Source organism: Haemorhous mexicanus, chromosome 6 (assembly GCF_027477595.1).
Source record: "Haemorhous mexicanus isolate bHaeMex1 chromosome 6, bHaeMex1.pri, whole genome shotgun sequence".
NCBI lineage: Eukaryota > Metazoa > Chordata > Aves > Passeriformes > Fringillidae > Haemorhous > Haemorhous mexicanus.
This window is the reverse complement of record NC_082346.1, coordinates 11,774,818-11,786,696: the sequence shown is the minus strand read 5'-3', so window position 1 is coordinate 11,786,696 and position 11,879 is coordinate 11,774,818. Positions and strand designations below refer to the sequence as shown.

The 11,879-nt window shown below is 51.1% G+C and overlaps 1 protein-coding gene across 1 annotated transcript; it reads left to right on the top strand.

Annotated features, from left to right (window-relative positions):
* Positions 1–8: 8 nt before the first annotated feature.
* Positions 9–11,071, top strand: MRPL21 (mitochondrial ribosomal protein L21). Its single transcript, XM_059848622.1, has 7 exons — positions 9–66; positions 986–1,046; positions 2,206–2,291; positions 4,499–4,662; positions 6,299–6,351; positions 10,253–10,356; positions 10,853–11,071. Exons 1-7 carry the CDS (start codon positions 36–38, stop codon positions 10,915–10,917), a joined length of 564 nt encoding a protein of 187 aa, XP_059704605.1. The 5' UTR covers positions 9–35; the 3' UTR covers positions 10,918–11,071.
* Positions 11,072–11,879: the final 808 nt, after the last annotated feature.

Genomic DNA, 11,879 nt, shown 5'->3' with positions numbered 1-11,879 from the left:
CCCCGCGGTTCCGCGTCCGGCGCGAGGTCACCGCGATGGCGGCGGCGCGAGCGCGGCGGGCGGGAGGTGAGCGGGGACCGGGAACCGGGAACAGGGACCGGGGAGGAACAGTCTCTGCCCCTGCCGCTGGGAGGGAAGGCAAGGAGGAAGGAAGGAGCTCTGCCTGCTGCTGGGAAGTGGGGAAGAAAGGAAAAGAAAGGAAGGAGCTCTGATTGCTACTGGAAAGGAGGAATGGATGGATGGATGGACGGACTGGGCTATTGCTGCTGCTGGGGGGAAAGGAAGGGAGGAAGGAAAGAAGGAAAGGAAAGTGCTCTGCCTGCTGCTGGCATGGAGGGAAGGAAGGAGAGGAAGGAGCTCTGCCTGCTGCTGCTGGGAAGGAAGGAAAGAAGGAATGAAGGAAAGAAGGAAGATGCTCTGCCAGCCGCTGGGAGGAAAGGAAGGATGGGAGGGCTGTGCTCTGCCTGCTGCTGGGTTGGGAGGAGGGAAGGAAGGAGGCTGGCAGTAGCCAGGGTCCCCAGTGCTGCCTCCTGGCCCCTCGGTATCCCTGCACCTGCAGGATGGGCCCTGGAGCTCTTCCCAGAGGTGGAAGGGATCCGGGTCTTTCCCAGCATCAGCCTCGGAGCAGCCCGAAAGCCAGGGAGTGTTAACAAAAGGGAGAATGAGCTTTACACAGTTCTTTGAACCTTGGCATAAACCCTTCAGCAAAATCCAGTGGATAGGAGGGAGTAGGGGCTTTATCAGTCTCCTTCCCAGCCTGGGAAGGGGCTGCCCAGGGAGGTGCTGGAGTTCCCATCCCTGGAGGTGTCCCAGGAATGCCTGGCTGTGGCACTCCGTGCTCTGGGCTGGGTGACAACGTGGTGACCAGTCACAGGTTGGACTCAGTGGTCTGGGAGCACTTTTCCAGCCTCAATGATTCTGGAATTCTGCAAAAGCCCAGCAGCTGCTGCCTGTGTTTAATTCTCTTTTTTCTCCTCCCTTTCAGCCTCGCTGCTTTCGGCTGCAGTCCGGCACCGGAGTTCCCAGAGCTCATCCCCACAGCCAGGGTAATGTCACACATCCATCACTTTGCCTCTTCCCCCTGGAATGCTGCCCTGCTTCCAGGCTGGGAGGGCAGCTGGCTTTCCTCTGGGAAGGAGACTTGGCTGCTCCTTGGTCGCTCTCCAATGGGGGCTCTGCCTACCCTCAGTCACCTTTCCCAGAAGGATAATTCCCTTCATTTTTTGGGGTGTTTATTTGTCTCATCCCTGGAAATGTTCAAGGCCTGGTCGAACAGGGCTTGGAGTAGCCTGGCCTGGTGGAAATTGTCCTTGCCTCGGGTTGTGAGGCATCCCTTCCAAGGCAAACCAATCAGGAGTTCTGTGACACCTCTTCCAATGGCACCTTCAGGCTTTGCTTTTTCCAGCCCTTTGGGACCTCTTGTTGTGCCTTTATTCCATTCCCTGGGCCGGGATCTCCTGCAGGACTGAGGAGCTGCTCCTGGCTGTGACCAGGAGGGGACACTGCAGGAGCAGAGAATTCCTGCCAGGGAGGATGGCAGGATGTACTGTTCCCTCTTCCTGCTCATCCTCGAGGATCAGAGATCCTTGGATCCCTGTCTGGGTGATGCAGCACCCAAAGTCCTCACTAAACCCCAGGAGGCCTCGGTGCCTGTGGCCATGTACTCACAGGTGCTGGCAGTTCCTGTTGAATTAAAGCCCTTTGGGATGTTTGGCTCGGGGTTGCAGAGTAAATCAATCATTGCAAAGGATTTTGAGTCCATCTTGCTTTTTTCCACTACGTCTCATGTTTATTCCTGAATATTTTGTGCATTTGGTGCATCCTGTGTTGCTTAAGCCAAGTGTGGATTTCTGCATGCAGGAAAACCTGAACTGCCCACTGCTGAGGGGGATGGTATTGGCTTCTTGTTTTGGGATGGTGTTGACAAAATCTACTGAATTTTCAGATTTCAGAAACCACGACCTTTCATGTTTATCTCATGGAGTTTTCCAAGGCAAATCTCCCTCCTCTTTATATCTAAGATTGCTTTCGTGCTGTTTTAGATTCTTGCCTAATTGTTAACTGTAATTTGATGACTTGTGAGTTGTGGTGTTTGTGAGTAATATCCAGTTCCACTCCATCTCCTTTTTCCTTCTTTCTTCTCCCTGTTTTCCATCTCTTGGCAGTATCTGTTTGCTGCAGTGAATTTTGCCTTGTCCTTCACAGACTTGTTGCCAAAACTTCCCTGACTTCACCCCCATGGCCTGAAGTGAAACTTCCAGATCCAGTGGAAGAAGCCAAGTATCATGCAGGTAAAGGTCTCAGATCTGGTCTTCCAGCACTGCCTCGAGGCCTGATTGAGCATAAACACCTTCAGTTGGAAGTTTGGGTTATTCACTTCTTTTTTTTTTTATTATTTTATTTCTCACATGTTTTAGTGTCACTGGAATTGTGCTCCAGCTGCTCTCCAGGTTTGGGAGATTTGGGTACAATGTGATTCCTCCTTAGTTTAGGGCAGCTTGTCACGCTCCCAGAGGAGCCTTACCTGGTGTGATGTGTGGCATGACACAACGTATTAAAAATTTAAAGCATGAGAGAAGCATTTTGGGCAGGAGGAATGAGTTATTTTCCATTTACTGGCTAAATCAAAGCCAGCAGGAGCAGTTGGATGGTGGGCACACAGAGAGCTGGTGTATTTTGGTGCATGAAACAGAACATCCAGCCAGCAGGAGCAGTTGGATGGTGGGCACAGGACAGACCTGCAGAGGTGGGACACAGCGTGACAGAACACTGGGGGTCGTGTCCCTGTCCCCTCAGCTTGTCAGGACTGCTGGGGGAGAGGAAACGGCCTCAAGCTGTGCCAGGGAAGAGGCAGGTTGGACATCAGGAGGAATTTCTTCCTGGAAAGGGCTGTCAGGCACTGGGAGGGGCTGCTCAGGGAGGTTTGGAGTCCCCACCCCTGGGGTTGTCCAAGGAATGGCCTGACATGGCACTCAGTGCTCTGGGCTGGGTGACAGGGTTGACAAGAAGATCTGAGCCCACCTTCCTGCAGATGTGCCCCATGACTGGCTGGGGTGTGTCCCTGACTGAGGGGTGTGCCTTGGAGAGAGCCTCCTGCTCCACATCTCCTGCTGGCCTGTGCTGATCCTGCTTTTTCTCTGCTCTGTGATAACAAGTCAAGAATCAATAATCACTCAGGTGACAGATGGGTGCCCATCCCTGTGTGAGAAATAACCCAGCAGTGAACCACAAACTGCTCCCTGCCAGCCCTGTGGGGAGCAGGGTCCCATCCTCAGGGATTGGTGCCATCCTGCTCCCATGCCATCGCCTCCTGCTGCTGCTGAGCATTGCATCCTTATCTCCTGGCTGTGCTCATCCAAAGGGAACAGCAGCAGCAGCTTTCCAGCTCTGCCTCCTGCCTCCTGCTGGCCATGGAAACAGCCCCGGATATTTTAGGATGGGTCTCTCCACATGGTGCTGAGATCCAAGCCAGCAATCACTTGATGTTTCCTGGCACTGGAAGGTGTTGGAAGAGTTATCAACAACTCTCTGTCCTGGTGGGAATTGCAGCAGCTCCTGCCCTGCAAATAATGTGTGTTCCTACCTGTACCTTTAAGTTTGAATCCTAGGGCTTGAAGCTTGGACCCTTTCCAAGTGTTCCTGTAAGGATTGGGTTGGGTTTGCCTGGCTGCTGGATTCCTGTCTGTCCCAAAGGGATGTTCTGTTTGCATTCCAAGAAAAAAAAAACCAAAACCGATTCAGCCTCTTTTTAATGTGTTTTTCTGAGCAGCTTGGGAGGGTGGGAAGCTGCTGTTCGGCAGTGGGATGGTGTCAGGGAGCAACACCTTTTGGTGTTCCCATAAAAACTGGGGTTGGATTCACTGCCCAGGAAGCTGATCACAGGGAATGGAGTTTGTCCATGTGCAGGGCCTGGTTTTTGGGGGTCTGTCCTGCTCCTGGCACTACTCTGCATGCATGTGGGAAGTGGTTTCTCTGGGAAAGAGCAAGGGACAGGTCTCTCCTGTCCTTACTGCAGGTACAGCTTCAGGGGCCAGGTTTTTCCTGGTGCTCTGCCAAGCTCTTCCTGATGTTCCTGTGTGCCTTAGGCACCGCTCAGAGCCCTGGGCTGTCTGCATATGCCTTGGAAGTGGAGGGAATTTCCTCCAAGCACGGGGTGCGTGGACAAGAGCTCTTTTCTGGAATGCTTTATATCCAAGTGCAGTATATTTTGGGATGCCTGAGGAATGGGCTGAGAGTCAGCAGTGTAGAGAAGCTGCACAGTGTATACAAGATGTTTACTTATGTGTGGCTTTGCCAGCACCTAAAATACAAATAAATCATTAATTTTAAGAAAGGGAGGCTCGCACATCTGGGAAGCAACGCCGCTGTTGATCCTTGCCTAAAGATTCCCAGGAGATAAGAGTGCTGGGGGGAGAGCAGGGTGGCTGGGTGAGTTTTCCCAGCCCTTCCCAGCTCCCTGGGTGTGCTGCCCTGACCCTGGCCCGCTGTTTGCTGGCAGAGGTGGTGCGGAAGGTGAACGGGCTGATCGCGGCGGGGCACTACGGGCGCCTCTTCGCCGTCGTGCACTTCGCCAGCAAGCAGTGGAAAATCACCAGTGAGGACCTCATCATGATGGACAACGTCCTGGAGGCCGAGTGTGGAGACCGGATCCGGATGGAAAAGGTGAAAAAAAACCTGAGCAGATTCCCTGCAAATGTTCCTGGAGGCAAAATCCATCGCTGCTTTTATTGCCTCATTCCAAAGTGCTCCTGGGGGTCTCCCACCTTCATTCCAGCCCTTTGTTTTGTTCCAGGTCCTCTTGGTTTTGTTCCAGTTTCAGATATTATTGTGATTTCTGTTCAACAGGGCTGGAGTGAGTCTTGCCAGACTCTGTGGGGAGACAGATTTTTGTTGTCCTAACTCCTTCCAAAAAAAGAAAATGACAGTTGTTGTTTCCAGAGCCGGCAGCAAAAGCCTGTGTTTGCCTTGAGAGTCCAGCACCCCGGATCACAGAGTCATTTAGGCTGGAAAAGACCTCTAAGATCATCGAGTCCAACCTCTTAAATCCTTGCAGGTCTCCCAGAGGGACTGTAAACTCCTCAGGGCTCTGCAAGATCCTTATCGTCGTGCTGGGCCGGGTGGAGGCAGAGGGATGGGCACGGAGGGGAGAATTGCCAAGATCCAATTAATATCTTTATCCTCAGCCTTGGACAGCCAGCAGGGACTTGCAGAGGCTCATTAATCCAGGCTGAAGGGAAATATTATGGAGTGGGATTCTGTTGGCTTCACCTTCCTGTTGTTTGTTAGAGCTAAGCAAGTAATTAAGGAGAGCTGTGGAGTTTTTGTGCTTGTCCATTGCTTTGGAGCCCGGTTTTGAAGCAGCTTTTTAGGGATGTCCTCATCTATGTCCCCACATCCCTGTGTGCAGCAGAGAGGAGGGATTTCTGTGCTGTAGCCAGCTCAGAATGCAAAGATCTGGATGGGAGTGAAGGAGAAAATTTGCCTGAAAACCAGAGCCCTCTAATTTGTTGGGTTTTTTTTTTTCCTGTCTAAAACAAAAGCCAGGACTTCTCATGATCATTTCTGTGTGGTTTTTAAGTGCTGCCAGAGGATTTGTGAGGCAGCCCTGGGAGAAGTGGCTCCAGATGTGGCACTTGGGGGACAGGGTTTAGGGAAGATTGTGGTGGTGCTGGGTTTGATGGTTGGACTCCATGACCTGGAAGGTTCCTTCCAAATTCAGTGATTTCAGTGAAATGCAGCCTCTCCTGCTGTATCCTCTCTTATCCTGCCTGTTCCTTTAGATGTGGCTGAAATGCCCCAGAACAGCAAGGGCTGGTGAGCCCCCAGATGTTCATTTCTTTATTCCCCATCTGGAGGCCTTACAGAGGAGAATGAGGGAATTGTTTCTCCAGTGGGATCTGTAGCAATGGCTGTAAAAATGGAGCGGTTTAGGAGCTGCCATTTGTCCAGATCCCACACGAGGCAGGTTATTCTTCTTCCCTGATTGCTTTTTTTATTTTATATTTATTTATGGCTGCTGGTGTAAGCCAGGACAGAGAGGTTCAGTGTGTTCTGATCATGGAGAAAGATACTTCTGCAGCCTGTTGGAGTGGGATGAGCTCTCTGGAAGAGTAATGGCTCTGTCTGCAGCCTGTTAGCAGCTTTCCTCACTACCCCTCCAGTTAGTGTCAGGTTTGAAATGTGGGAAGGCCTGGTTTGAAGCAGTTTGACTCCTTTATGGCTGTAGATTTTGAAAGGTCTTGTTTGCATTTCTGCCAGGACAATGAGCAGTGATTTGTGCCTGATTTATTTCCCCCAGGTTTTGCTGGTTGGTGCTGATGACTTCACGCTCATTGGAAGGCCGCTGCTGGGGTAAGATGCTTCATAAAGGAATTATATGACATTTTTGTACTTAATTGTGGCTTCAGGGCTCTGCAGTCCCTGAAACTGGGATTTATCAGCACTAACTTTGATCCCAGCCTCGTGGCTTTTGAAAGAACCACCAGTAAAACAGTTCATCAGCCTCTGGTGGCTCTCCCCCACCCCTGTGCTGGGAGGGCAGCAGGTCTCAGTTCTGAGGTAGCTCGTGGGTATTCACCTCAGCTGGATCTTTTCCTCCTTGCACAGACTAGCAGGACATGTTCTCTTCAACATCTCTACCCTCTTACCCTGATTTTGCTGGTGGTCATCTTGAAATGAGCCAGAAATCCTTTTCCTTAGTCCCTTGAGTTGGGTTTTTAACCTTTTTCCCTTTGCCACTGACTTACTCCAGCAGGCCTTAACCCTAATTTCAGTGCTCCTAATTTTTCCCTTCCTCTTAATCACATAATCCAGCAGTCACAGAACCTGGGAGAGGTTGATCCCTTGGCACTGCCTCCATCCCAGTGCTGTAGGACTTGCTGCACAGAGCCCCTGGTTCCTCAGCCTTTTCCTTCCCAGGAGGAAGGGGGCTGTGGGCCAGGTGTTACTGCTGGTGGTGTTTAGGAGTTATTTGTGCAGTGATAACGTGGCTCTGGTGGCACCTGCCCCAGGTCCCTGTGTTGGACAGGATTTTGGGAGCTGCCAGTCCTTGTAGCAGCCCTGGAAGTGGATCTGGAATAGCAGATCCATCAGGATTCTCTGAGTTACTCTCAGACACTGCCTGTGGGGAAGGCTTTAGGAGGGGGAATCTCATTTTTAGGACTAGAAAGGGGCTTTTAGTGTTGGGATGTGCCGTGTCAGGCAGGTGAGGAGCAGCTTCCTTCCCCAGCTGATCCGGGGGCCCTGGGGGGGTCGTTGGCAGCTCTTTGTGCTGGATTTGGCACAAAGGGCAGAGCCAGGAGCTCCAGGACAGGAAGAAAACCAGCTGTTGGCTCCTGCAGGTGCTTTGAGGGTGTGGGAAGTGCTGGCAGCTGTTTGAGGCAGACCAGGCTGCACATCTGGGCTGGCCTCCAGGGCCAGTGGCTCAGGGGAGTCAGTGGGAGGAGGAAGAGGCTGGCCAGGAAGAGTGAAGGCTGAGGGGGAGATGCCATCACCCTCTGAGCTGAGGGAACCCCCCAAATCCCAGCTCTCTGACACGGGATGAGGAAAAGGAGAAGAGGGGAGGGAAAAGGGTGTCGCCAGCAACGTACACTACAGTTCTGCCACACAATCCCCTAGCCCACAAGCATTCTGGGGAGGAGAGGAGAGGCTGGATGAGAAGAGAGGCAGTTCTGTGTTCCTGTTGTTGTATAAATAAACCCCAGTGAGCGCTCACAGCCGAGACTTCACCGGAGCCGCTTCCTGTGGGCTCCCACACGTGTCCTTGTCCTGTTTGGGACAGCTGGACAGGCTTTGTTCCTCTGATACCCCACAGGATGACACTTCTCTAACTCCTAGCACACCCCATCTGCATGCTGGAGGCTGTTCTGGGAGCTTCTGGCTGGCTCCTGCTCTGGAATCTCTTGGGCTCCGTGTTTGTCCATGTCCAAGTCGCTGGCACAAGGGCTGGAGCCCGCCTTAGGCACGAGTGCAGGGAAAGCTTGGCCTATTTCTAGACCAAACAGAGCTGGTGGGAATTCTCCCTCGAGGAAAGCTCGCTGTTTCTCCTGCTACCTGCCCCTTTTTGCAGTGGAGGTGCCAAAGGCTTTGGCGCTGGGCTGGGATTCAGTCCTGCAGGGAGCGAGCCTGGCAGCTGCAGCTGTGGTCCAAGAGTTAGCATCCTCTGGGCTTGCAGCTTGCCTGGATCTTTGTTTCTGCCTCTTGACAGCACCTTGCAGGCCAGCTCGGGCCCATGAGGTTCCAGCCTGAGTTTTTCTCACCTCCTGCAAAAATCCAGTCCGTGGAACATTTTGCTGCTGGAGGCAGCAGGCCCAGCTGTGTCGGGCTCTGGGAAATGAGTGACCCCCTTCTTATTTTTATGGACATTCCAGTCATACCTAAAACGTTTGGTAGAGATTTTTTTTTTTTTTTTTCCTTGGGCTCTGTTTTGCTGAGAACTTGTCCTGCCCACGAGCTCTTCTCCAGCAAGTTGTGCTTCAGCCTCCTGCCAGCAGTTCCTGAGCTGAGTCCCGCAGAGAACCCAGCAGGGCCTTGAGTCCAGGAAGTTTAGTCCCAGATTCCTGGTAAACCAGGGCTGGAGTGCAGTTTGCTTTCTGGTTTCTCCTCCCTCAGGCTTGCAGGGTTTGTGTGTGGTTCAGTGGTGCTGGATCTGGAGCAAATCCTGGAGCTGGGATGTCGGGGTCACACAGTGGTTTCTTGAAATCTGTATTATTTTATATTTCTTTTCTTCTGGGCTGGTCACTAACTGCAGATAAATCAGTTTCCTCCGGGATCCAGTCTCTGATTTAATCACACCCCCAGGGTGAATTTTAAGAGATGGTGGCTGTCTGAAGCCTTTGGCCTCCCAGTGACCTTGCTGGAACAATTTCAGCTGGATGGGCTTCCCCCTCTGCCCCCCTCAAGTGCAGACAGAGCCGTTTGTCAGCAAAATGGTCTTTAAATGTCTTCCTGTAGCAAACTTAACGAGCTTTTAATGGAATTCTGGAGTGCTGTGCATGGAAGAGCAGCTCCTCCTCCTTCCCTGTGGCTGCTGACTGAAACCCCCGTGCAAAGCTCCTGTCTGGATCCTGCCTGGGGGTTCTCACCTTCTGAGACCTTTGAAGCATAGCAAGGTTGATTACAGTTGCTTTAGCAAAATTTAGTGATTTTCTGTGATTTTCCCCAAAACTGTGTGCCCACAGAAGCAGCAGCAGCAGCTTATGGCAAGCCTTGCTAAATGCTGGCTACAGTGGAAAATTGCTTGTGCTTTATTAAAACAATTAATTTAAAAATTATTGGGAAAGTTATAGCGTTTCCAACAAGGTGAGATTTTCTTCCAGCTGTCTGTGATGCTTTAGAGGGGGAGGAAGGATTTCTTGTTGACCAGGAGCAGGGATGGGCTCATCCTGTGCCAAAACCAAAGCAGGGCACATGAGATCACCTGGAGGTGCCAGGGGAATTTATCTTGCCTCAATCTTACAAGTTCCTGCAGGTCCCTGTCTCTGCTGCCTGCTCTGATGGAATGATCTCATCCCTCCTGACAGGGAAGTTGTGACCTGTCACACCTGAGCCAGGTACAGCACCTGGAGGCTTTTGGCTGTGCCTGGGCAGGTGGCCCTCCTCCCAGGGAGGATCTGGAATTCCCAGGATTGTTATCCCTTTGGCTCTTTTCCCAAGAAGCTGCTGCCCAAGAGTAGGACGTTGTGAGAATCAGAAAAACAGAAACTTCCACGGACACTGAAAAATTTGATCTACAGCCTTAAAGGAATCTTAGATTGATGTGAAAATACCATACACAGATATTCAACAAAATAATAATAATAAACTTATATTTCTCTAGTTGTAGGTGAGAATGTACCTTAAGTAAGTGAGAAACTGTACTGATAAGACAGTGAAGAGTTTATAATATAAGGGTGTGGTTGTTAAAAGTTAAAATAAGAACATATGTGTGCCTGTGAGTCAGACACCCACTGGATAAAAGTATCTGCAGTGCAGCAGAAGTAAGTGAAGGTGATAAGTTAGAAAAGTAAAATAAACCCTGTGGCTGCTGTCTGTTGAGTTAGGAAGTTAATATATTACCTTGGAGCAAAGAAACTTGTGACTGCTCTTGAGCTATGGCCGAATACTTACTCCTCTGAAACCTCACAGCCTCTGAGATTGGTGTTGATCTGAGCAATAAATCGTTGCTAGCCTGAAAATAGTCCCTTCCTTTCTAGCAGTGACAATGATAGGATGTAAATGACTAAAACCTGGTGCTTCTAACCCTCCTTTTAAGGAAGGACCTGGTCCGTGTGGAGGCCACGGTGATCGAGAAGACGGAGTCGTGGCCCAAGGTCAACATGCGCTTCTGGAGGAGGCACAACTTCCAGAGGAAGAAAAGTAAGGGGGCAAGGACACATCTCCTTCCCTGCTGGATGTGGGAGGGGAGGAGTCCCAGCACAAGGACCTGAGGAAGGGGCTGGTTCTCCGTGTCCCCAGAGCCCCTCAGGGCCAGCCCCTCTCCCAGGTGCACGCACAGAGGATTTAGTATTCCCTCAATGTTCCCTAAACTTCCTGGACAGGAGAGCAATCCCAGTCTCTCCCCAAAGCCTTGGACATTGGATATGTCATCACAGCTCCTAGCAAACCCAAACAGGGTGCTGCCCAGGTTTTGGTTGCCAGATGACTCTTCCTTCCCTGAGAGAGGGAAGAATTATGGCTGTTTTTTTCTATGGGATGGATGGTAAAGCCTTGACCAGGCTGCCCTCTGGGACCTGCTGTCCTTGGCATCCCTATGGAATGCCGCTGTCTGCCAGCAGGAGCCCTGGCACGAGGTAGGCACCAGGTTTATGCTGTTACCTGATTCTTTTTTCCCCCCCTTTTCCTTCTTTTTCAGTCATTGCAAACCCCCAGACCGTCCTCCGGATCAACACCATCGAGATCTACCCGTGCTTGTCCTGACTGGGGAGGTGTTCTGGGAATCATTGCTGCTCCAGGCAGCTGTGGAAATAAAACTGCCTCAGCACTGGGGAGTTCTGGACTTCTTATTGTGGTGGGAAATGGAAATCTCTGTGTGCTTTCTTTTTAAAATAATGAAACATTTTTTTGAAATGTTGCTTCAGCCTTGCTGGTGTTTATTTGCCAGGAGTTTTAAACTGCCCAGGATCCATTGCTGGTTGTCCAGCCTTTTCATGCCTAATGGATTTTTGTGCCTCCACACCTCCTGAATTTTAGGAATTCTGGTCATGTAATTCCTGGCATTGTGTGGCTCCAGGCAATATCCTGGGGCACAGCCCGTGGGACTGAAGAGGACAGTGAAACCACGTGACTGCAGGGTCTCAAATCTACTCCCAGATCATGCCAAGGGGTGAAAATCTTTCTTAACCATTAGCACTGGGAAGTGGATCTGAAAAATTCCCCTCTTGAAGGTGAGCAGCAATAAATTGTGTGTGTGTGTGTCTGTGTAACACCATCAAAATGAGACACTGGTGGCTCAGGAAGGATTTTGTGCCTATTTCAGAGCTGAGTATTGACCTGCTGAGTGTATTCCATGTCTAGATCCTGGTCTTTTCCCTCTTCTGTGGCTGCACATTGAGCACTCTCCTTTCCTGAGCAGCACATACAAGGGCAGGTGGATCCTGCTGAGAGGTCTGCTGGTGTTTCTGGGCTGGATATCCACCAGGAGGATTGTTTCCTGAAGTTTCCTGGAGTTTCTTGTACTGTGAGGTTCCTAATAGCCACTGTGGGAAGGGATAACGGGCCCTGCTCACCTTGTCACTTCCCTAGGGAGTACCTTGCTTCAAATTGGGAATAAAACCACATTTGAGTGTCCTTTGCACTCCCACCATGGCTCCCCCTGGGACAAAGGTTGCCAGAGCCCTGTGCTAAAGGGGAAATGGGAGTTTTGTTCCATCTGGAGCTCT

Excerpts from the sequence above, each read along its gene's own strand:
- MRPL21 (XM_059848622.1), top strand. The coding sequence starts at position 36 with ATGGCGGCGGCGCGAGCGCGGCGGGCGGGAG. Across the intron at positions 2,292-4,498 it reads AGAAGCCAAGTATCATGCAG|AGGTGGTGCGGAAGGTGAAC; the intron begins GTAAAGGTCTCA and ends GTTTGCTGGCAG. Across the intron at positions 6,352-10,252 it reads ATTGGAAGGCCGCTGCTGGG|GAAGGACCTGGTCCGTGTGG; the intron begins GTAAGATGCTTC and ends CCTCCTTTTAAG.